This window comes from Drosophila mojavensis, unplaced genomic scaffold (genome assembly GCF_018153725.1).
Source record: "Drosophila mojavensis isolate 15081-1352.22 unplaced genomic scaffold, ASM1815372v1 contig_136, whole genome shotgun sequence".
NCBI classification, from domain to species: Eukaryota; Metazoa; Arthropoda; class Insecta; order Diptera; family Drosophilidae; genus Drosophila; species Drosophila mojavensis.
In genome coordinates this window covers 25,695,145-25,721,012 of record NW_025318667.1, presented here as the reverse complement: position 1 = coordinate 25,721,012, position 25,868 = coordinate 25,695,145, and the positions used below count along the sequence as shown (strand labels likewise).

General features: G+C 39.8%; 3 protein-coding genes across 13 annotated transcripts; 1 reads left to right on the top strand and 2 right to left on the bottom strand.

Moving 5' to 3' along the window:
* Positions 1-300: 300 nt before the first annotated feature.
* On the bottom strand, positions 301-9,348 carry LOC6584732 (casein kinase II subunit beta). Of its 8 annotated transcripts, none has more exons than XM_044010079.1 (7): positions 9,242-9,348; positions 7,773-7,848; positions 7,086-7,188; positions 6,826-7,017; positions 6,543-6,732; positions 5,912-5,993; positions 301-606 (listed from the first exon to the last, which is right to left on the bottom strand). In XM_044010079.1, exons 1-7 carry the CDS (start codon positions 9,247-9,249, stop codon positions 535-537), a joined length of 723 nt encoding a protein of 240 aa, XP_043866014.1. In that variant the 5' UTR covers positions 9,250-9,348; the 3' UTR covers positions 301-534. The 8 variants fall into 8 exon arrangements, with proteins under 8 accessions (XP_043866014.1, XP_043866016.1, XP_043866017.1 ...); XM_044010081.1 differs by having other exon boundaries at positions 301-603; XM_044010082.1 differs by lacking the exon at positions 9,242-9,348 and adding an exon at positions 8,980-9,121.
* Positions 9,349-9,538: 190 nt separating this feature from the next.
* Positions 9,539-15,150, top strand: LOC6584731 (regulator of nonsense transcripts 1 homolog). The gene is made up of 5 exons (XM_002010338.4): positions 9,539-10,032; positions 10,177-10,417; positions 10,549-11,166; positions 11,598-14,384; positions 15,056-15,150. The coding sequence occupies exons 2-5, from the start codon at positions 10,250-10,252 to the stop codon at positions 15,095-15,097; spliced, it is 3,615 nt and encodes a 1,204-aa protein (XP_002010374.2). The 5' UTR covers positions 9,539-10,032; positions 10,177-10,249; the 3' UTR covers positions 15,098-15,150.
* A 1,686-nt stretch (positions 15,151-16,836) lies between these two features.
* Positions 16,837-25,382, bottom strand: LOC6584730 (poly(A) RNA polymerase gld-2 homolog B). Of its 4 annotated transcripts, none has more exons than XM_044011579.1 (9): positions 24,231-25,382; positions 21,689-23,337; positions 20,450-20,951; positions 20,189-20,387; positions 19,698-19,841; positions 19,064-19,373; positions 18,879-18,994; positions 18,366-18,809; positions 16,837-17,538 (listed from the first exon to the last, which is right to left on the bottom strand). In XM_044011579.1, exons 1-8 carry the CDS (start codon positions 25,218-25,220, stop codon positions 18,412-18,414), a joined length of 4,308 nt encoding a protein of 1,435 aa, XP_043867514.1. In that variant the 5' UTR covers positions 25,221-25,382; the 3' UTR covers positions 16,837-17,538; positions 18,366-18,411. The 4 variants fall into 4 exon arrangements, with proteins under 4 accessions (XP_043867514.1, XP_043867515.1, XP_043867516.1 ...); XM_044011580.1 differs by having other exon boundaries at positions 20,189-20,384; XM_044011581.1 differs by having other exon boundaries at positions 21,689-23,316.
* Positions 25,383-25,868: the final 486 nt, after the last annotated feature.

Genomic DNA, 25,868 nt, shown 5'->3' with positions numbered 1-25,868 from the left:
GCTAATTATTCTGTCATTTCGCTCTGCTAATAGGGGACTGCGTGTGTGTGTGTGTGTACAGGTGCTAGGTAGTAGATGGGGATCAATTGGGCACTTGACTAAATATTTAAATCTATGCTAGATTTTAGCCGCTCACTTAGTAAATAAAATGCAAAGAATAAAATTGAATCGTATGCGCCCGATGCGTGCACGTACCAGGGCTGCCAAAGTTGAGTTTTCATTTTCTTCTTTAAGTCGTGTGTCAGTATGTGTATTTGTTGTGTGTGTCCCAGTCTCTGTGTGATAATGTGTGTGTGTGTGTGTTGTAGCTGCTTTTTGACGTCGAAACTTCAGTTTTTCGCACAAGCCACGGATTGTATAGTTGGTCCTTTCTTAGAGGGGCGGGCGGGGATGACATTCCTCAACGGCGTTGCTATAGCTGTTGCTTCTGCTTGTGTCTATATATATATATATGTGTGTGTATTAGTGTATATGTAGTCTGTGTATGTGTTTGTGTAGGATTTTTCTTGTAACGGCCGCTGTAGTGCTGCACTTTTAGATGCGCTTTGGAATCGTATCGATGGCATTGTTTTCAGGCTCTTCGTCCTTTGGTGGCTGACCGCGCTGCTGTTGCCGCCAATTTCAATACGAGTGAGAGAGAGAGAGCAAGCGAGTGCAATGCGCGCGCGCGGCCCCCATTGGGTATAGTTCGAAGTTCCGAGTTCAAATCGGTATATGCGAAGAGTTGCCAGAGTTTTGTCACCAATTTGCGCGCAACAAGAACAAAGATACAAAGAAAGAAAGACACAATGAAAGAGAGAAAAATAAAACGTAAAACGAAAGTAATCAAGAAAGCAGAAGTAATACGAAGAACTATGTATGTATGTACATATGTATATACATATCTATATATAACTATATCGAAATTGTGAATTGGGAGTAAAATAAATATCGTACATTATGTATGTACATTGTATTATGTATGTATGTGCATGAGAACGTAATTGTTGTCTTTGTCTTGCATACAAAATGGGCCATTTGCAGTCTTTTTGATTTTGTCTTTTCTTTTTTCTGATTTCGTTTTAATGCCAATTTGCAATGAAATCATGAGGATCTTAAGGAACGGCACAACTTTATTGTGTAGGTGTATAGGTGTGACTGTGTGTGTGTACATATGGTCGTCGACCTTACGTATTCAACCCAAACAGCCCGTGTATATGACACACTCATACAGTGTGCAGTGCAGTTGATAAGGAGAGTGTGTGCGTAAGTACGTATGGCTCGGCTGAATGTGTGCGTGTGAGAGTGTGGGTGAGTGAGTGCTTGTGTTAAGAGCCAAGTTTGTGTAAGTATGTACATATGTGTGCATTTACATACACATTTGTATTTAATGTAAGTGATGTAAAAGTATTGTGTAACTTACAATAAAAAAAGGCGATTTGTGCTTGATTTTATTAAATTTTCTTCTATTTTTTTTTGGTTTTTATCAAGTCATCTTTTACATTCGCAAACAAAATATATAAAGAGCTTTCAATTAAAGAAAAAAAGATAGTTGCAAAGTAAATATATGTGTGCGTATTAATGTATATATGCATGTAGAGAAAGCAGACAAAATGTAAGTTAAACCAAATCTGTGACTCAAGCGCATCTATTAGCAGCTAGCTTTTGTCCGTCATTGGCACTTTCTTAGCCTGATGGTCAAAGTGAAATGGCATTAGTAGTAGCAGATCGTCATTTAGCTAGCAATATGAGTGAGAAGAGCACAACAGCTTTAATTGGCTAACTACTCAGCCTCTGCCTCGGCCTCAGGATCGGGACGACTCAAAATCTCCTGACAGAGCGCAATGTAGTCCTAGATTTAGTTACGGTATATATATAAAATGTATAACATAGCCAGAGAGGAGAGAGATAATTGATAAGAAATAAAAAAAAAAAGTTTAATAGCAATATTAGCCCATTAAACACTGAACATTCAAGTAGTCAATAGAGCCCGCACATCAAATCACATGAAACACAATGCGAATGAGAATAAATATTACATAACATACAATATGTAGTATTTCTATATACATGGTATATGTATAGGCATTTGGCAAACACAAAGAGTAAGCTATGATCAGTGATCGATGATCGTTGGTTGTGTGTGGCCTAGTCTGTACATTAACATATTACAGGGTATTTCGATTATAAAAATGATAGACTGCGAGAATTGTATTAAATATCAGTTTTGTTTTATTTTAGTTATTGTTATTATACTCTTCTTGTTCATTTCATTATTATTTTTTTTTTTTTCGTTTTTGTATTTCTTTAAATTAATTGTAAACAGTTTTTTCTTTATGGTATGCACTCGTCAACATTTTAACGTTCTTTACGCACTTGGCCTTTGTATCAATTTCTACATATACAACATATATATATGCATATATATTTTATTGCTAATTTGCTTAAAATTTTTTCTCAACTTCATTATTATTATTTTCCTTTGTTTTTCTTACTTGGGCATGTAAATCTCTTTAAAAACTGACAAAAGAAAGTTTGGATAATAAACAATTTGCCACATATGTATTTCAATGGAAAAATATATGTATATAGATATAGATATATTTTTATATTGCAAAATAGGGCTTCATAGAATTTTTGCATCTAATCGAATAACAAACAAAAATCTTTTAGCTTATGAACTCTTAGAAACTAAACCTAAATGCAATAAAAAAAAAAAAAAAAATTTAAAAATAAAAATCAAACACACGCACACACAACTGAACACACTTGCAGAACCTAGGGTATCTTTCAAGTCGTGGCATACACAAATATATAAATCATGTGACTACTTTTGCTAAATAAATTATTTACGTTAAAAGTTTATCAACAATCGACACAAAAAAAGTTTAATATCGTTAAAATAACATTCTGCAAGGGTATTCAAAAGTCAGCTAGCCGTACTTTAATTAACTTCCTTTTCGTTTTCACCTCCCACTGACTGATGGCTTAAGCCAAAGATGCGACCATTTTAAATTTGTTTATATATATATAAATATATGTATATATTGTATATAATCTGTAACTATACTATATGTTTCTTTCTTTTTGTATTTTTATTTATTTATTTATAGGCAAAATCAATATAAACAATTTGTGCGCTGTTATTGCTGCTATTGCTTTTGCGAATGATTTTATTGGGGGCAGAGGCGCGTCTGTATGTACATATGTATCTGTGTATGTGTATGTGTGTGTGGGTGTGTTTGTGTGTATGCCTACGTGTGCATACAGTTGCATATATTAGTTTTTCTCTCTCCCTCTTTATGTGTCCACTCCGTTTTATTAGAGCTCAATCCTTTTGTCTCTGTGTGTTTGTGTGGGTGTGCCGTCTAACTGCTGCTTGTTAACTTGCTCCCGCTGCTTTGCTGCTTCACTCTCTGTATCTTGGGTCTTGCTCTGTCTTGATCAGTGTACATAAATTTGGAATTGCTGTTGCTGCTGTCACTTCCTCTGCCCGCGTCTAAACATTGAAACTCCTTTCGGCTCCTTTGCTTCTTGGTTGGCTTTTGTATGTTTGTGTGTGTTTGTTTGTTTATATGTGTTTAGTGTCTGAGTGTGCATGATTTCTGACTTGCTTCTTCAGTGTCCTCAAGTTGGATTGCATAAGTTTTATTTGCATTTGTTTTTTTTTTTTTATTTATTTATTTTTTTTTTTTTTTTTGCGTGATTCATTTATTGTTTTTTTGTTTTCGTTTTTTCGTTTTGCTTTTCATAAGATTGATTGTTGTATTCAAAGTTTATTGCTTTCTAAGTTGGAATCTGTTACCGGTTCGGGATTCTGTGGATCAGCGTTTTTGTTATTAATACATTATTATATAAATTATAAAACGTTGATTTTATATAATTATGTTACTAAATATTTGAGTATGTATAATTGTAGCTGTATTGTGGCTGTTGTTTTTTGTTTGGAAGTACTTGGTTGCTTGAATCGTTGTATACATATATGGGCTAACAAAATGTTACTCTCTCGCTCTCTCCCACTTTCGCAGTGTATTTATTTATCATTTGTTCGCTCATATTAATAAATGAATTCTTTTTTTTTTTCAATCTATTATCTAACTGTGTTGTTTTGGTCTAGTGTTGCCACCTATTGTGTCCTGTTGTACAATATAAATTACGTGCGTTATGTAAAAGCAGATGTAAATACATATATGAAGAAAAAAAAAAAAAAAAAACAAACAAACAAAGGAAAGTAAAACAAATGCAAAGTACATGTGTATGAAACATATATATATAATATATATATGGTATTATAAAAAGGCTAAAAACTAAAGACAAGTTATTTATGTATATATCTGGTTGTTTTTTTTTTTTTTTTTTTTTTTTTTTTTTTTTTTAACATAATTATTTACTAATACATACTAAGTTAAAAACGACTGTTCGTGTGTTTGTGAATACGCGTGTTTAGAGTACATATATGAATCTGTGTGTGTGTGTGTGTGCGTGTGTGCAAAACAAAGAGAAACATACGAACAGCAAAACACAAGCGCATAATAATTTAATGATAAAAATCCCTCTAGGTAATGTGTGTGTGCTGATGTTTGTTTTGCTGCCTTCTGTCGTTGCATTTCTTCGATTACTTATATTACTAAATGCTAACATAAATAATATATATATATATATATATATATATATATACATACATGTATGCATATACACACGTATATATATACATATATATGCACATTTTTGATTGTGTCAACGACAAAAATTCGTTATGTTCGTTCTCATGAGCTTTTGTGTGAATGCGACATGTTTGATATCGATATCAATATCGATCAATTTTTGTATGGCCAAATGGGTACTGTGCGTGTGTATGTGTCTGTGATGGTGTGGGTGTTCCTTTAAGAATTCCTTTTCCGTACTCTATCATATAACTGTCATATTATTATAATTTTTGTTCCTTTTCATTGAAATTGTTGTTCTTTAAATACATTTTCTACTACTTTTTTCACTTCACTACGAATTTAGTTTATTATATATATATATATATTTTTGTTGTTTGTTTTATTATTATTATTTTTTTTTTTATATATATATAAACGCATTTTTTTTTTCTTTTTTTTTAACTTTTATTTTGTATAAATGATTTTTCCTTCTGGCGCTCAAAACCTTCGTAGTTAGGGTCTGTAGCTGTCGGTTCTCTTCCGTTGTAACTATGTCTCCCGTTTCTTTATAATCAATCATATATATATATACGCAATGTTTTGGATTTGTTGTGTATGTGTGTGGTATGCATGTGTGTGTGTTTTTTTTTTTTTTTATTTATTTATTAGTTTTTCTATACACAATGTTTTTGTATGGGGAAGGTAATAAGGTAATGGATATTGATATCGATATTGATATTTTGATAACAATTATTGGTTTTATATCGATAGACAGTTAGCACGCAGCGATAGATCAGATCATAGATATTATTAGCAAAGCATAACACAGACACAGAGTCAATCACACGCACACAAACACATAGGCACATATATGCACATATACACACACGCAAACACACATGTGCGAATGCATATAAATATATATATATATATATACATATATAGAAATATATACATATATATATATATATATATATACATAGACATTGAATACGGTTCAGATTCAAGTTAGAATTGGTTGTCGTTCAGATAGATGACCATTAGGTATTTTGTGTTGTTGGTTTGTTGGTGGTTGGTGGTTGTATGTGTGGGGAGAGAAACAAATAAAAAAAATATATAGATATATAGATATATATATATATATATGTATATATATATGCTTAGTTGAAGGATTCTTTTTTTTATGTTATTGCATGTTTTCAAATGAATTTAATGTAATTTGTTGTTTGTTTTTGTTTTTAGTCAATAAAAAAAATTGTTAATAAAAAATTTTATTTTAAATTTACCGCTCGTAGTGGCATTTTGAAATTGGCTGCTGCCTGCAGCTGAATTTGATAAGCTAAGCTGTGAATTTTAAAGCCGTACAGACTGCATTATACAGGTAGATAGTTTATATATGGATATATATTGGCGGCAGGTGAGCATCGATCGTAGGCACATGGAATAGAAAGAGAAAGAGAAAACAATTAGCATATTTCGTAGATTTAAGAATATTCGTCTCAATGATAAGAGAACTCGCGAATAGCCAGTAAAACGTTTAAGGCTTAAGGCTGCCTTCGTGTAATGATAATCTCTCTTTTTATCTTTATCTCGTTTGTACAACTTCATTATAATCTCAGTTGACATATTAAAGATATTCAGATAAAGAGCAGAAGATTATTTAAAACAATCTTTGTAATAAGGAACAATAGTCCTGAATACAACTACACTAACGACAATAAAACGTTTAGGAATTTAGCTAACATTTCAGAGTTTGAGCTATATAATTCTCGTATATAGTAGGACATACATCTAATGACTAACTGCTGCTGAGCAATTAGTATATTTTGGGCTGATTCTCTAATAAACATACTAACAAAATGGATGAACTATATATTCTGCTTTGCTAATGGAATGGAAAGAGTTTTGGATGCTTACCGTGGAACAAATTGATTAGTAGGACGCTTTGGGCGATACTCGGGATGCACCATGAAGAGCATGTGTGGAAAACCAGTGCCAAAATAGGCGCCATCAGTGTGATGATGACGCGACGATTTTGGTGTATAAACATCAATGCACTTGGGACAATAGGTTTTCACCATTGCCTCGCCGGGTATATCCGACAGTCCTGAACACGATGCAAAGAAGAGCAACAAATATATACACATTAATATACAAACATATAGATATCCATCCATTATATCCAACTTAATGTACGTACCCAAAGGCAACATGGGCTGACTCTCACAATAGACACGTGGGCAATGTCCAAAATCGCCAGTTTGATATTTCTCAATCATTTGAGCGATGCCACGATTTGTTAATATATATCTAGCGTGTATGAGCCCATATAACATTTCAGCTGCTTGTTCGGTCATATCCGATTGCAATGGATTATCTTCAAGTTCATCCTCTAAAAAGTTCAGATGAATATTTGATCACAAATATTTTGCAAAGTTACCTAAAGCTTAGCGCTCTTACCCGGTTCCAGATCTAATATCATGTCCAAGGCTTGACGATAGTTGGGCACCTGCTCATTTAAACCAGTTAAATTGAACTTGTCCTGTATGTAATCCTCATCGACCTGCAATGTATAAACATATAATTAATTATAATCACAATCATCTAAATGTGATATCTTCGTTTAGCTGTTCAGATCGATCGCTGCTTAAGCAAAATACTTTTAGAACTCGATATTATTCTTGGTGTTCGATCCATTTCCAGTTAAAACCTAGCTCATTATAGCTACGTATTATTAACACTACTTCAGAATATCGTCGACATAATGCACTGTGATTGTATTACAGTCGAGTCGTCTATACTAAAGAATATTGATGAAGACTGTACTTTGTTGGCGGACGGCGGACAGCGGAGAGCGGTGCAGAGCAATTAGATTTCTAAAGTCTAGTATGTCTGATGTTTTCCTTAATGGAAATTGTTTTCAATTAATGCACTTTAGCGTGCCTCTACTGTAAACAGTCAATGCATATACAATGTATGCTTGGCGCTTCGCGATATCTCCGCCCATGGCTGTGGCTGAGTGCGCGCGCGCTCTTAGGTAACCGCATGGAACAAGGAAATGTTTGGGAATTACCAGATTAATAGTGTCCATATAGATATACATATAAATATATACATGCGCGTGTGTGTGTTAATATTATAGCTTACCTCGCAAAAGAACTCATTGCCGCGAAGTCCGCAGAACCAGGTAACCCAGGAGACTTCCTCGGAGCTGCTCATTTTGCTATGGAGAAGATATCGAGAGAAAGAGAGAGAAAGAAGAGAAGTTTCATAAATATTACAATCACATGCCAAGGACTTTCATTTTGGGTGGGGATGCGGAGGCAAATCGCCGCCTTTCCCACCGCCTCTGTGCCACCTACATTAAAGGAATTATTTTGCGAAATTTGACGGAATTATTTGTTGTTGAAAATAACCATAGAAGTTGTCGTTCCCCTACTGCTAGAAATGTGGGTGTGGGGGAGTAATCGAAATGAAGAGGGGGCAGCCAACGTCAAGAAACCTATGTATGTAACACCAACGCACATATATAAATATATAATATAATAATATTACTTATATATAATATTACTTATATATAATATATATATATATATAAATATATATATGTATATACACACACGCACACAGGGAAAAGTAAACGAATTGAATTTGTCCACGAGTTTTTCGACCGCGTCTCGATTTAAAGATTATTATGATTATTTGAGAGAAAATATATATGTATATAAACTGTTACAGTTATAGTTTATTGCTAGGGCCCGTAATGCATTGAACCAACTATTGCCACTGTATTTATATACATATATATATTTCTTGTTCGCTTGTTATTTCCAACGCACACACGATTGAACGGAAATTTGTACGCGTATTTTGACAAGCGCTCATACAAAATGTGCCGAGCATGAAGAAGAAGCACATACACATGAAGCAGCAGTAGCGCAGCAGCAGCAGCAAAGAAATTCAGAAAAAAGAGACACCGAGCGAGCAGTGAAATTCGTATGCCCGTGTGGAAATTAAGCACTCACTGATTGCACGTTCACAGTATGCATTCTTGTTGATAACACATATTCATTTTGTTGTAAATTTTTTTTTTTTTTTCTTATACGGTGGCAAATATAGTTAGTTAAATTTGCAGAAAAAATTGTTGATCGTTATTCACGAAATTGATTATAAACGCGTTGAGCATGTTCCAACTGGGTCTTAAGCAACAGCGCGCTTGGTATAAGCGGCACGACACAGACACACACGCACACGGTCACACACCGTATTAGATGATTTTTGCACTTGACTTGGAAATGCTGGCCATTAAGCTGCATTTTGCTTATCGCTTCATTTGCGTTGCGTAGGCACTTACCTTAATTTTCGCACAATTTTCAAAACACTTTTACTAATTAAAGCACTTTTTTCAATGCGAAAATTTAACAAGCGAGTTGCGAGTTGTCGGTTTTGCAATCGGTGTTAGGGATGATACAACTGTATCGACCTATCGATTGCGTCCAACAACAGTGCAGTCACCAAACTTTGTAAATTGAGTTAATCACTTTTGACATTCTCTGTGAATGTTCAAATCCAACAAATACCAGATTTGAACCATTCGTAATCAAAATACCAAGTACCTTGCCATGCTGCCAATTTGATGATTGTAAATGAAATCGTGAGCAAAAAATATTTTCGATGGATTTGTTTACAAAGTTTATGCGTTTTAATTTTTAGTTAGAAAGCTTTTGTTTTATGTCTACCGACTTGTAAGTTTTACGTGAAATGAAATGCTTTCATATATCTTTGCCTGCCGACAACTTTACGGAATAAGCAAAGCCTACTAGTTCAATGAACATCTCATTTTAGCTCACGCAAACGACACGAACACACAAACTCAAATGCGCACACATGTAAACAACACTGAACAACTTGCTATTTCACAAGGCGAGAGAATCGCGCGCGACTGTCAATATAATTGTAGTATGCTGGTATTTTTTATATATTTTTTTCTGTCATAAAATCCTAATCGAACATATGTAGTTGACAAATGGCTAAGCAGTGAACTAGCAGGCGCTGCAACAATAACAGACAAGCAACTAAATGTTGTAAGTTGCAAGGCTTGGAATTTTTTTGTTAGCTTTTTTTTTTGTTTTTGATCAAGTGGCAGTCTTCATTGAGATTCCGTCAGGAGAGCAACGTGCTAAACGAGTCTATTGCATTTTACCATCGACGGAATTAGTTTCACGCGCAAAAACAAAAAGTGCTGCAATAGACATTGCATATTCAGTGAATGTGCCTCAATTGTGGCAACGTAAACAGTAATCTACCAGCATTTTGCCAGCAACTTGAAGCACGCGACAAGAAGGAACAAATTTAATAATTTTCCACTGACAGTTTTGACAGTCCGGTCAGCAAAGCGGAAGGCAAGGTGAGTGGAGCAGAAAAAAAAAAACGAAAAGAACGAGAGGAAAAACCAAGAAAATAATACACAGCAATTAAACATTAAAAAAGTCAGTGTTACCAAAACTGAATAACAATAAAAGACTTGCGATTGTACATTTATTTATAACAGTACTTAGTAGCGGCAACTGCATTAACACCACAAACAAACCACAAAACAAACAAACAAACAAATACTTTGGACAATGAGCGTGGACACGTATGCGCCGAGCTCGGCGCTCTCCTTCTTGGATATGGATGACAATGAGCTTTTGCGCGGCGCCGATACGCAGCCGACACAGTATGATTATCGTGACTTTACCATGCCGTCCACAACGCAGAGCCAGACCCAGGGCGATCAGCTGGATTTGCAGGTGAGCTGCCAGGCCACGTGTGTTTGTATGAGTGTGTGCGCGCGCGTGTCTGTGTGTGTGAATGTGAATGTATAAATATACATATGAAATGCTATGAAATTTGGTCATCATATTGTAACTGTCAATTTCAGTCGCGCCGCGTAAGCGTGCAAAATAACGACATTAATCCACGATTGGCCTCTATCACCAACGATTTGGCCGACTTGCAATTCGAAGAGGAGGACGATGAGAACGGCGTCGGTGGCAATTCGGCATATGTCAAGGAGCTGCCGCCACATGCCTGTAAATATTGTGGCATTCACGATCCAGCCACCGTGGTCATGTGCAACAATTGCAAGAAGTGGTTCTGCAACGGTCGTGGCAGCACCTCTGGCTCGCACATTATCAATCATCTCGTGCGTGCCAAGCATCGTGAGGTGACCCTGCACGGCGACGGGCCACTGGGCGAGACCATACTGGAGTGCTATTCGTGCGGTGTACGCAATGTATTTGTCTTGGGCTTCATACCCGCCAAGGCGGATTCGGTGGTGGTGCTGCTGTGCCGTCAGCCGTGCGCCGCTCAGAACTCGCTGAAGGACATGAACTGGGATCAGGAGCAGTGGAAGCCACTCATAGCCGATCGCTGCTTTTTGCACTGGCTAGTGAAGCAGCCCAGCGAGCAGGGACAGCTGCGGGCACGTCAAATATCGGCAGCACAGATTAACAAGCTTGAGGAGCTTTGGAAAGACAATATTGAGGCAACTTTTCAGGTGAGCGCCAAATGCACAATCGTAAGATTTTCTACCGTATAGGCATCTCATCGGGTGTGATCTATCTTTGTCATATCATTTAAATTTCTCATTTGGGTATGTGTATATGTGTCGCATAACAATTCTTTATATTGATTCCATAAAGATTATTACACCGATAAGTATCGATATACATTAATTTGCTAATTCTATAATTTCTACTAGATGACTAGTTTTTTTTTTCTATTACAAAAATACCAATACCACCCGAATATATGAATATATTTAGCCTTGATTCATAACGTCTTGGTATTTTTTTTTTTAATAATTTGCTAATGGCTAAGTATCGATATACTCTTAATGTCATTATGTGAGTTTGCTGGATTAATTTTTGGTATTTTACCCATTTGATATCGATATATGCAATACAATACAATACGATATAATTGCAGGATTTGGAAAAGCCCGGAATTGACTCGGAGCCGGCTCATGTTCTGCTGCGCTATGAGGATGGCTATCAATACGAGAAAACCTTTGGGCCATTGGTTCGTCTTGAAGCTGACTATGACAAGAAGTTGAAGGAGTCTGCTACACAGGAGAATATCGAGGTGCGCTGGGATGTGGGCTTGAACAAGAAGACCATCGCTTATTTTACGCTTGCCAAAACCGATTCGGACATGAAGCTCATGCATGGCGATGAGTTGCGTCTACGCTACGTGGGAGAGCCATATAATCCGTGGAGCGAGATTGGTCATGTCATTAAGGTGCCTGATAACTTTGGCGACGATGTCGGCTTGGAGCTTAAGTGCTCCTCGAATGCCCCGGTCAAGTGCACCAGTAACTTTAGTGTGGACTTCATCTGGAAGTGCACATCATTCGATCGCATGACTCGGGCTCTACGAAACTTTGCCGTGGATCGCAATTCGGTGTCGAATTACATATACTCTCGCCTGCTGGGCCATGGACGTGCCGATGGCAGTGATGAGGTCCTATTTCGTGGGCCACAGCCCAAGCTGTACAGTGCTCCCCACTTGCCGGACCTCAATCGTTCACAGGTGTATGCCGTGAAGCACGCCTTGCAACGCCCACTCAGTCTTATCCAAGGACCGCCGGGTACGGGCAAAACGGTCACCTCGGCCACCATCGTCTATCAGCTGGTGAAGCAACACGGCGGCACAGTTCTTGTTTGCGCGCCCAGCAACACTGCTGTCGACCAACTGACTGAGAAGATCCATCGTACCAACCTGAAGGTGGTGCGCGTCTGTGCCAAGAGCCGTGAGGCCATCGACAGTCCGGTCAGCTTTTTAGCACTTCACAATCAAATCCGAAACATGGAAACCAATTCGGAACTGAAGAAGCTGCAACAGCTCAAGGACGAAACCGGCGAGCTGAGCTCGGCCGATGAGAAACGCTATCGCAGCCTGAAACGTGGCGCCGAGAACCAGCTGCTCGAGGCGGCCGATGTCATCTGTTGCACCTGTGTGGGTGCCGGAGATATGCGCCTGTCGCGCATCAAATTCACATCGATACTGATTGACGAGTCCATGCAGTCGACGGAGCCGGAGTGCATGGTGCCCGTTGTGCTGGGCGCAAAGCAATTGATTCTAGTCGGCGATCACTGCCAGCTGGGCCCGGTGGTCATGTGCAAGAAGGCGGCACGCGCCGGTCTCTCCCAGAGTCTGTTCGAGCGCCTGGTGGTGCTGGGCATTCGCCCGTTCCGCTTGGAAGTACAATATCGCATGCATCCGGAGCTGTCACAGTTTCCGTCCAACTTCTTCTATGAGGGCTCGCTGCAGAACGGTGTCTGTGCGGAGGATCGTCGCCTCAAACTGGACTTCCCATGGCCGCAACCGGAACGTCCGATGTTCTTTTTAGTTACACAGGGCCAGGAGGAAATCGCTGGCTCGGGCACATCTTTTCTCAATCGCACCGAAGCGGCCAACGTGGAGAAAATCACAACACGATTCCTCAAGGCGGGCATCAAGCCAGAGCAAATCGGAATCATTACGCCCTATGAGGGACAGCGTGCCTATTTGGTCCAGTATATGCAGTACCAGGGCAGCTTGCACTCGCGCCTTTACCAGGAGATTGAGATAGCCAGTGTGGATGCGTTCCAGGGTCGCGAGAAGGACATCATCATTATGTCCTGCGTGCGTTCGAATGAGCGCCAGGGCATTGGCTTCCTCAACGATCCACGTCGCCTCAATGTGGCCTTAACGCGTGCCAAATACGGCATCATCATCGTGGGCAATCCCAAGGTGTTGGCCAAGCAGCAGCTTTGGAATCATTTGCTCAACTTCTACAAGGATCGCAAGGTGCTAGTCGAGGGCTCATTGAACAATCTGAAGGAGTCGCTCATCCACTTCCAGAAGCCCAAGAAGCTGGTGAACAACATGAACATCGGCGCCCATTTCATGTCCACCATGATGGCCGATGCCAAGGAGGTGCTGGTGCCCGGCTCCATATACGAGCGCACCAGCGGCTACGGCCGCCAGATGTCCGGCAACTCCAATCAGAATCTGAATGGCGGACATTATGCTGCCAATACTTATGGGTCTGTTGGCGGCGCGATTGGCGCCGCTGGTGCTGCCGGTGGCAACATGTCGAATGCCTCCTATGGCGCCGGCAACGGGTCCGCTGGCGGCAACAACAACTATGGCACTGCTGGTGGCGTCGGAATCGGCGGCGGCTCTGGCAACGCATCCAATTGGCCAACTGCCCACTTGCATGACTCGATTGGGTACATATCGAATGATCACGGGGTTGCCGCCCTGGGCAACATGCCTGTGCCGGTGGGCATGTTCATGAACATGAGCAGCCTGCCACCGCGGTTCTACAACCACCATCAGCAGGCGATCATGGCGGCCAAGCAGAACCGCGCCATGCAGAACCAGTCCGGTTTTGCAGCTCCGCCAGTCACTGGCAAGAAGAACAGCAAATTGTCTAAAGGATCGCGCAACAGCAATGCAAACTCGATCCACTCTGGAGCTGGTGCTGGTGGAGGCGGTGCAGCGACCTTAATGTCGACGACAACCACTCTGACAACAACAACCACAGCAATCACGTCGGTCACATCATCGATGGGATCGACACCATTCAGTCAACAGCCGTCGGCTCTGTCGCTGCAGATGACACAGCCGAGCGGATTCGCCTTGTCACAGCAGCCGGAGCTGTCGCAGGACTTTGGCCAGATTTCGCAAATGGATGGACTGCTCTCACAGGATGTCTCCTTCAATGTGGTAAGTTCTTACAGAATCAATCGCAAGCACAAACGATCAACCATCCAATCAACGGTGCGCAAGATATTCTAGAGTCCCCAAATCAAGAGATTGCCGAATGAAATATATGTTATATATGTATATATACCATATGTCTATCATGTATAAGTAATATAAATTAATTCACTAACAAGTTATTCTTGCCATTAAGCTCGATTCATAATACTTCATTTTAGTCTAAAGATAAGTCATCTTCAATCTAACGAATAACTGTATCTTAAACATATGTAAGTCTATAGATGAAATGCGATCGCTTTACTTGATTGATCGTGGAATTTGATCAAGCATTTTCGATTCGTCATGCTCTAAGGTCTAAAGGTCTAAAGTCTAAGGAGTAACTGTATCTTAAACTTAATTCCATGCATTTTATTTTCTGATCAATCGAAAGCATATTTGATTAATCATTTTCGATTATGATTCTTTTAAATTATTTATAGCTTAATATCTATATATACCTATTATCGAGTCAGTATAAAAGTTTCAAGAGCTTGACCTGAAGAGTTATATTTGTCGAATTTAGCAGTATGTAATACTAAATTATTAATTTAGCTTAAGCTAAGCGAGTAATTCCATTCGATAAGATTTTAAGCTAATGACTTTCGCCTCTGTCTCTCTTCCTCTTCGTGTTATAGTCGGGCGAACGCAGTTTGAATCAATTCTCGCAACCTTACTGAGATGCTCGAGGAGGTGCGCACAATTGCAACAACAAATTACAACAACAAATACAACAAACTAAAACAACAAACAAATTGTAAGAACTTGAAGCCATTATGCGGCAGCAGCAAACGCGGCGGCGGCGGCGGCTGCAGTGGCAGCGACAGCAGCGGCGGCGATGGCAGCAGCAACAGCAGCAGTTAGAAAGCGGCGAAAAAAAAGAACAAAAAAAAAAAAAAAAAGAAACACAACAACAGAGACAGCGACTGGCGACAACAGCAGCAACAACAAATTGAATGCAAGCATCATAAAGTAAGACAGAGACGCAAATAAAGGCATCATGGAAACAGCAGCAGGGCAAAAAAGACTATGAAAGACTTAACTCGGCCACACAGGCGCTAGCCAAGCAGCATAGAACAAGCGTGAGAGAGACAGGCATAGAGTGAAAGGCAGCAACAATGACACACAGCGGCACACAAACACACATAAGCATACCTACAACAGGCATATGGCCTACAAATGTAGGTGGACAAACTTTTTGCATAAGCTGTCACCTCTCTCTCTCTCACGCTCTGTTACTTAACAGCTCAGCCATGCCGTCTGACCCTAGCTGGCAAGTGGGCGAAGGAATCGGCAGCCACACTGCACGATATGCGGGCTGCGCCTGCAGATGCAATCGTCGTTGTAGAAGGCAACGTCGCGGCGCCATGTTATTTTTTTCTTAAAAAAAAAAACAACAAAAACAAAAAACAAAAAAAATTAAAAGAAAAGAAACTAAAAAATACCAAATGGAAAGATCAGAAAGTAAATGAAGAGCAATGCGCGGATTGAGGCCACAACAAGTTGCCTTCCACCGGCCCCCAAGGAGAGCAGAAAACGTGAAGGAATACACCTGATTTTTGTTTTCTCTGTTTTGTTTTTTTTTTTGTCTGGCCTATGTCGACTTTTGGAACTTTCCATTGTTAAAATCAACCTTTTTGCCACACTGTTGTTTATTTCCAGCACGTTTTTGTTAATTGTATGCGAGTGCCATTTGTTTCTGTTTTCCGAAAACCAAAAGCAAAAAAAAAAAAAGAAGCAATTTCGCAAACACACAAACACTTACACACACAAACAATTACACACACAAACAATTACACACACAATCACCCACACGCACTCTTACTCGCATATGTATTTTCAAGCCTTTGTGATAACCTTGTGGCGCCCTCTAATGGCAGCGGCGACGATCAAACGAGATCTTTTCGATATTCAAATTGCTTGGGAATCTTTCTTATTGTTGTCGAAAACACTTATTCAAACACCCAATTTTTTAATATTGTTTTATTCAAACAATTCTAGAATTTGTTATTTAAAAAATAGAAATATATATGTCTATATACACACATACATACACACAGAACATACATATATATTTATATATACATTTATTTATATTGATTTAAAAAAGTGGCGTCCTCTGGTGGCGGCCAGCCAAAACTCTATACATATTTTAGACGGTTTGGAAAACGATTTTAATTATGAATTCAGTGAGGTGAATTCGATTCTATTCAGTTATCTGGAAAATCTTGTGATGCCCACACAAACAAATAGTTAGAAAAACCTGTATTTTATCCCCTTGCCTCAATACATCCACAATGCAATAAAACAAAATAGAAAAACAAGATGAATTCAATTATTGTAAAGATAATGATTATATCCACACATACGTAAAAATTGTGATTATTTCCCAACCCGATTTCAAAAAGAATAAAAACAATTTCTGAATAAAGAATTTCATTTTATTTTGCAAAACGGATGAAAAGTTATAAACGAAAGTTGCACTTTTTATTTATTGTTTTTTTTTTTTTTTTGTTTTTATAGATATTATTAATTTTTTTTTTTAATTTTTGCAGCTCTTTCGCCTAACATAATTTACATTTCATGATTGCTTTTTCTTTCTTGATTTAAGACAGTTTTTCCTAAGAGGTTTATCAATGCATGCCAATGGAAAATCGGGAAAATTTAATTTGAATTTTGTTTTGGCATGCTTACAATAATAATTTGTGACGTGAAGCGATCAGAAAAAAAACTTACAATAATTACATTGACGGGGCTACGATTGGATATAATTTAAATAGCGAACAACATGGACAAAGGTTATATAAATATAGAGAGATGAGTGCCACGGATATCCAAGCTCAGCAATCATTATTGAGCTTGGATTTACAGAATGCACTTGGAAAATCTTGAAGCCAAAAGCTTTTACAATATTTCAGTTTTATATATACGATTTTTTTTTACTAGATATATATATTTATTTTTTATATTTTTTTATATTTTAATTTTTTTTTATTTTAGTTTCTTTGCTGCGTTTAGTTTTGTTGATGTTGATTTTTTTAAATTTATTTCTTGCAGCGCAAATATTTAATGTGTGTGTGTGTGGGGGGGTGTGAGAGTGTGTGTGTGTGTGCGTGTGAGTCTGTAAGAAATGCATATACATATATATATGATCATTGACAGATTTCTTAGGGTTTTATTCATTATCTAATTGTTTTTTTATTTTTTTTTTTTTAAGATTTTGTTAGATGCGCATAGGTAATATATAAGATATATATAAACATATATACTGTGCTGTTTTCTAAGTTTCTGAATTTTGTTAAATTCTTGTCGAGATGCTCTCTATTTAAGCTCCTATTATAATATCAGAGTTTGCGTCTTAAGTGCACTATCCTATTTCTACATATTTCATTCCACTTGGTAAAAGAGAGACAGCAATAGCTGTTACTGAATGTAGTCTCGGATGTTGCTGAGTATGAGCGAGACGGCTACATATTTAGACTGTCAGCGTTATGACTGTCATTGGATGAGAAAGAGACGACTAGCAGTTATCATGCATCAGTGTGAAAGAGAGCTTACAGGAAATTCGTTATTTGAATCAGTTAAAAAAGTATAATATTGAAATGGAAGATTATCAAATAGACGCAAACCTGACATATATACATATATCTATATATGTATAAATACCTTAAACTATGCACATGTAAATTTGAACAAAATCACTAGAATAACAGATTTTCTGTCTATATAAGTTTTACACGGATTGTCTATATCTACATATCTATATATGTATATATGTATCACAGATCAAGTAGAGCTAAATACTTTTGTACTCTTTTGAAAACCCAGCATAGTTTACGAGCTATGGCAATTGGATATGCATTCAGTCTATCAATTACTTATCACTCTTTTTCTCTCTCTCTCTTTTAAAGTCTTCTTTACCCTCAAGCTCTAGCAGCTGCAACTAACCTGTGGGTAAGGAGGTGTCTGGATGCAAATCTTCCATAGATGGCAATCAGACAAGGTGTGTGGATGGCGGCGCAAAGGCCACGCCAGGATTTCGTGTGTGCAGCAACTGCTGATGTGCCTGATGGCTCACTGGATGGGTGTGGGTATGGGTGTGGGTGTGTGTGTGTGTGTGGGGGTGGGTATGTGTGTGGGTGGGTGGTTGAGGATGTGGGTGGGTGTGGGAGTGGATGTGACAGTGGATTTGGGTAGGTGGGGTTTGCTGCTGCAACAGCGCCTGCTGATTCAGGATACGTTGATGGTGCTGACAATGTATGGGCGTGAATATGGCCGCCAGATCTAGTGTGTGCTCCAGCCGGCGTGCTGAGGCCACAAAGACTGCCTTGACGCGCTCAAATGTGGCTTGGTCGTAGACCGATCTTGCCGTGTTGGACAGATCGAAGGGCTCTGGCAAGAAGACGATGAACATGATGTCAAACATGGCTGAGAGACGAATGAAGTGGAGATGTGGCATACCCTCAATATTCAGCTCCTTCCACTGGTGTATATCGTTCTTGGGACTCTTGGCCAGCCGGCAGGCGTTCACCGGCAAAATGCCGCCGGTGCGTATGGATATAGCATTGTTCCGATAGCTGCAAATACATATACATGGAAATATATAGTATCTGTATATTCCGTATACTATTCGAATCAGCACTCACTCAAAGCTGCTGTAGTACTTGAAGAAGCCCAGCAGATGCTCGCCGAGAGTTTGGGTATTGTGCGTCTGATACGGCTCGATCGGCTCTATTAGATCCAGGTCGAGGCAATCCTGCTGCCCCAAGTTGAACTTCTCCGGATACAGGGCTTGCAGGCAGGGCAGCACATGGGGAGTACAGCCGTACTGCAAATAGTGGAGCACCATCAGCACCAGCGAGTAGCTCGACACGGTCATCCGCTTGGCATCGTTGATATCGTGATATTGAGCCCACAGTTTGACTATAACCACCAGTGGACGAGTGCGCCAATCCACTATGCAGCATAAAAGAGAGAACAATTATCGGTCACATTAATATGATCATCTGACCAGGAATCCTTATATATATATGTATGTAGTAGAATCCGATTATAATGATGCTCAAGGGATCGTCGTTATACCTAGAAGACGCTATAACCGTATAAGTTTGTCTGGGAACAAGAATTTCCGTCGCAATAACCGTACGTACGCGGAGTCGATATAACCGGATTTAACTGTATACCATAATGTATATCATAGCTTTCTAATATTGCTCTCTTATGTTATATACATTCAAAGTACCTCAATATGGGGTATATTAGTTTAGTCTGATTACTTACACTGCGCATATAATTGCAATAAATATGTGTTCTTAATGCCCACTGAATTGTTATAGTTGAGATCGACTTCGATGCCATTGATGCGATCTTTAAAGCGAAGTATCGGGACACGCGCTTCAATCAAATTGAAGTCCTGAAAAGCTTCTAAAATAAAATGGATTAATCAACAAAATAAAATATATTTGTTATCTAATGTAACCGTATGTATAACTTTTTTCATTCAATTTGAAACATGCGATGAAATTGATATTGAAATGCCGTCAATATTTAATAAAAAACACTGAAGATGAGCTTTCAAACTTGACAAATAGGAAAAGAGTTACGAGAGCTTTTAGGGGATGACAAGCAACTTGAAGTGAAGAAGAGCTTTAAAGCTAATGCGCTTCAAAGCTTATTCAAATTTCCCTTCATACAAAGCCTGAGATCAAGTTAATCGCATGCTATGGCTGAACTGATGCGACTTAGAGCCAAGGACTAGGCCGGAGACTTGCCCATTTCTTTGAGGACGGCATTGAACAGATTTAGGATCATGAGCGCCTCGGCGCGCAGCTCGTTGTTGTAGTGATGCTGCTGCTGTTGATGGGTCTGATGCTCTGGCAGCAGGCACATGTCGATGTCCGACGAGTCCGTTCCGAAGCCGGTAATCGTTGAGCCCACCAGGCAGATGCGATAGCGCGAGAACATCGGCTGCTGGAAGAATAAACAATTTGAAATTTTCTTTGTGCCTCTCTCTCTGCTCTTCTCTGACTCACGTTTATCCAGATGAATAGATGTCGCCATAGCCGCATCTTAAGCTTGAACTTGGCGTGCGTCTGCTGCGCCCCGCGAAATCGTTTCCAGATCTCCAGCGACAGATTGTCGTACTTGCTGTGGCACAGCAGCTGTTCGGGCTGAATGGTCAGCTCTACGTTGCGTGCATGATCCAAGTAGCGATCCGGCGGAAGTATCAGCTCATACCAAGAGGCTGGCCAGGACGCGCTGGCTGCACTGCCGCAGCCGCAATTGGGGCCGCAATAGTGCTGATATGGCCCATTGTGATTGGCTGGTGGAGGCGGTGGTGCTGGGGGTGGCGCTGCCCCTGCCGCCGACGAGGATTGCGCTGGAGGCGGCGGTGGTGGTATCCCAAACGGTAGCATCGCATGCAGGCCATGGGGCGACATCTGCTGCTGACTTGCTGTCGGAATTCCGGCATTCGAGCCAGCAGCCGAGGTGAGCGGCGTTGGCGAAACGGACAACAGCTCGGCGGATGTTAGACTGCAGTGTGATTCGAATGCAAATTCGAATGGAAATTTGAAATCAAATTAATCAGAAGATGTACAGTTATCAACTAACAGTGTGAAATGTTTAATGAATATATTGGCAGGCAGAAGGAGAATACATTTCGGAAATGGTGGTTAAGCTGTAAGCACTAGATTATCGACTACTACCGTTATTCGGCATAGCTCAGAGCTATCGACTAGAAAAAGAAAATTTCTTGTGGTATTCCCAACGTTATAATTGATAATCTAATGACAGCAGATATAGCCAGTTTTCACATAAGCAATCGATAAAATATCGATAAATATAAATAATGATAGGAAACTTCATAAAATATATCCTCTCTGATTTGAGCTTACAAATCCTTCATCACAGACTTTAAGGCAATGAAAAATCGAATTAAACTGCGCGACATTTGTATGAAAATTTCTCTAGACATAGAAACAGAGGCTTATACAGTAGAATCCGGCGATAACGACAAAGTCCGTACGGTTATTGAGACGAAAATTCTGGTTCCCAGAAAAACTTATACGGTTATAGCGTCTTCCGGGTATAATGACGGTGCCTTGAGAGTCGTTATAACCGGAGTTCACTGTATATCCCTCTTATAATATTTAACAGGATTAGCTCAAAATGCAAGGATATATGTTTGCATATGCCCTTTTTCTCTATTTATCCCTATTTATCTATATATCTCACTTAATAGGGTAGAGTTATCTTCTAGTATCAATTACCGACTGCGACTGCTGCTCCATTGAGACTCGCTGGCCAGCGAGCACGTGGACGAGGCGGGCGAGATGGCACGATGCGACGGAGCACGATTATTGGCCGAGCCACTCGAGATGCTGCTCGGACTTGGACCATACACAGCCGGAGGATAGCAGGGCGAATTAGCATGGGACCAGGCGGCACCGTTATAGCCATCGCCAAAGCTAAAGAAAAGCTGTTGTTGCTGCTGATGGTGCTGTGGCTGCTGCTGTTGCTGCTGTTGCTGTTGCTGCTGTTGTTGTGTTTTGTTCGGGAACAACTGTTGCTGTTGCTGCTGCTGCTGTTGGTGTTGGTGTTGTTGATGCAGCATGAAAGGCAGCGCTGCATAGATGGGACTGGGCACATTTAATACGCTGGATAGATCCATGTTCTTGTTGTTGCTGCCGCTGTTGCTGCTGCTGCTGTTGTTGTTGCTGTTGACGTTGCAGTTGCTGTTGCCCGTGCTGCTGGCAGCGGCCGCTGTGATGGCCTCGTCCAATTGCGCACAGCTAATCATATTGGTTGGCGTCGTCGCAATAGCATCCGGCGTTAAGGCCGCCGGCGATAATATGCCCGGGCCAAGCATACCCAATTGCAGTGTTGGCGGCGGCTGCAGAAACATGTTATGATTGCTGCCAGCTGCAACAGTTGCTGCTGCAGGCCCAGTTGCTGCTGTTACAGCTGCCGGAGTTTCGCTTGCTGTTTGCTTTAACAGCATATTGCTGCCAGCAGCAGCAGCAGCTGTTGCCGTTGTTGTTACTGCTGCTGTTGCTGTTGCAGGCATTGTTGCTGCCGGCAAATCAACATTCACATAGGTCAGATTATAGAAATTCTGATGCTCGGCGCTTGTGGGCGTATTACTGCCCGGCATTAGCGAATGATGATAATGATGGTGATGATGATGTTGCTGCTGCTGCTGCTGCTGATGATGATGATGCAGCTGATAGTAGCCATTCTTGCCGGCAACATGAGTGCCATTGCCAGCAACAGCAACATTCGGCATGCGACGATGATGTGACCCATTGTAGTTGCTGGCGTTCACAATCTCAATCGATTTCTGAGCAGATGTTGTTGGCGTGCAGCTGTTGTTGTTGCCGTAGTGCAGCTTCTTGTTGTTGCGCCGAAAATGTGTGTTGTGCATGTGATTCTGATGTTGCTGCTGTGCATGATGCGGGTGTTGCTGTTGTTGCTGCTGCGACTGTTGCTGCTGATGATGGTAGTTGTTGTTGTTGTTGTTGTTGTTATTATTATTATTGTTGTTGTTGTAGCTGTAGCTGCCATTGCGATAACGCTGCTGATAAGCACCCGACTGCTGCTGTTGCTTGTGTTGCTGCTGCTGCTGATGATGTTGCTGTTGATGATGCTGTTGCTGCTGCTGTTGGCTGTTGCTGTTGGTGTTGTCTGCATCGGGCAGCAGCTCCTTTTGCAGAAATGATGCTATTGTCAGCTGCTTGGGCTGCGAACAATAATATGGATAATAATGCGGCTGTTGATCAGTTGCTGCTGCTGTCGCTCCTCCGCCTTCTGTTGCTGGTGTTGTCGCAGCAGCAGCTGCTGCTGCTGCAATTGCCAGTTCCGTTTCCTTTTGTGTGGCCAGCGCCGCCTCCAACTGCTGCTGTAGCAAGCGGGTGAAATACTTAAGTGATTGTTAATAGTAAAAGAATACAAATCTGTTTCAAAATATCTTTGGTATACCAAAGATTTCAATATGCTTGCAGTTCTGTCCGATTTATAAGCAAAGATAGATATACCACGTGAAAATATTAAAAGAAATCAAATGCTTTTCCTATTAAGTCATGTTTGCAAATTCAAAAAATGTCTATAAATAGAAGTTGGAATTTAAGTTTACCGTAAATTTAATATATTATATGAATTTATATATAAATATCTTATCTTATATCATTCTTGAAGCACTACAAGCATTGAATATATATATAACAAATTAATGGATTAAAGCAAACAATAGCTAGAACTATTAACAAAGAAGCGTACTCTAATCGGGCGTATTTGGCAAGGAGTACTTGGAGTACTTCTACGCAAATCTAGAACCTTATAATGATATCTATAAATTCGTTCTTCCATAATCTGTGAGAATGGGGGACAGGCGTCTGAGCACTGTTTATCCATCACAAATTTGAAATTCCTAGCTGTTAGGGTATTCCAACGAAGCATTCAAACTAAATTTAATTATCGATTATTATCGTTGACAATGCAATGAGATGAGTTATCGATACTAGTATTCAAATATAAGTTTATAATTTCAAGTCGCTAGCGGACGTATAGACTATCTAGATCTAGCTATATACCGGCTCAACTTGTTGCCCTAAGCAGGACTATAAGAGGTCTGCCACGCCTCCTTTTAACTCTTTCCACATAACCATTACACCCCATGTTGCGCTTTTCAATGTGTTCAGGTAGTTAATACAAATTCTGTTTAATTGACTATTTTGTGCTTTTTCCTATAATTTTCTATATACATATACTATATATCAATAATTAGTCTAGGGCTTATCTTAACAGTTAGCTCACTTCCTTCTGCTGCAGCGTCGGTTGCTGTGGATAGCTCGTCTTCCAGAAGCACAGCGGTTGTTGCTTAGATCTTTGCGTCGCCTTGTTGCTGTTGTCCGATTGTTGGGGCAATGCGTTAGCTGTTGCTGTTGCTGCTGCTGCTGCTGCTGTTGCTCCTGGTTGTTGCTTTGCAGCTTTTGTTGTTGCTGTTTCAGTTGGTGTTGATAATGTTGCTTGCGGCTGCTCATCATCATTTGGGTTGCTGTTGCTGTTACTGTTCGTTGTTGATGAGTTTGAGGACTCGGAACAGTTGTGATAAAATGCAGATGACATGCTCGATTCAGCTGAGGATGAGAGGGAGTTGCGTTTCTTGACGTTGCCGTTGTTTGATTTTGGTTGCAACTTTGTGACAGCATTGTTATTGTTGTTGTTGCTATTGTTGCTGTTATTGTTGTTGTCGCTGTCGTTGCTGTTTTTGCAGATGTTCTCATCAATTAGGTTTTGATTTTTCATTACATTGTTGTTGTTATTGTTTGAGAGCTTTGCTGCTGCTGTTGCATGTTGTTGCTGTTGTTGCTGCTGCTGTTGGTTGCAGCTGTAATTGTTATTGCCGAAGTATTTCTTGCGTGAAAAATTGTGCATGTTGTTGTTGTTGTTGTTGTTGTTGTTGTAGTGCTGTTGCTGCTGCTGTTGCTGTTGCTGTTGTGACTGCTGCTGTTGCTGGCGCTTGGCATGTTTATTGTCCGCATTGCTGCTGCCGTTATTGTTGTTGTTATTGCCGCTGCTGCTGTTGTACTTGGTCTGCCGCAGCATATTGTTGGCCTTGTTGTTGTATTTGTTGTACTTGACTTGAGCGCCACAGCGATATTCACGCTGCTGTTGTTGCTGCTGCTGTTGGTGTTGTTGCACCGGTGTTGTGGGTGTTGCACTTGTCGCAGCAGTCGCTTCCGCTGCGCTGGCAACAACAACATTTGTGGCAAAGATTTTCATTTCTGCTCGGCTCGCATACATAGAAAGAATCCTAAGGATAATTTTTGTCGACTGCACTTGGAGTTTTGTGTATAAAAAATGACTCAAGGCAAATGTCGCTTACTATTAAAGTAAAACTAATTTAATTTAACTTTTTTTTAAAACTTTGTAATTTTTAAGAATTTTTAATTTTTTTTTTTTTTAATTTTAATTTTTATATTTTTTAATAACTTTTTTAGTTTTTTTTTTTTTTTTTTTTTGATTATATTCCTTTTATTTGTATGTTGTATTTAATGTATTATCACGACTTTGGATTTAATTTCATGTACTTTACGTCGTTTATTTATTTATTCAGTTCATTTTACTCTAGTTAGATTTTCTCTTTTTATCGGTTACTCTGTTCTTATTGGAATTGGACACCACTGTATAAAAGTAACCGTATTTATTTTTGTATGCACTTGTCTATCCTTCGTTGCTTTGCTTGTTACCCACCATCAGCTTGAAGCTAAGCTTGTAATGTGTGAGAGAGTGAGAGGGTACAATAAAATTCCGTTAATTTTGTGAAGCACCGCAATAGAGAGCGGTAATTTTTGTATAATGTATTTAGCATGAACTGGAAAAAATGGCGTACATGCAATAAAAGTCAGACAGCTAAACAAACACACTAAACTTCATAATGTAAATAGTATG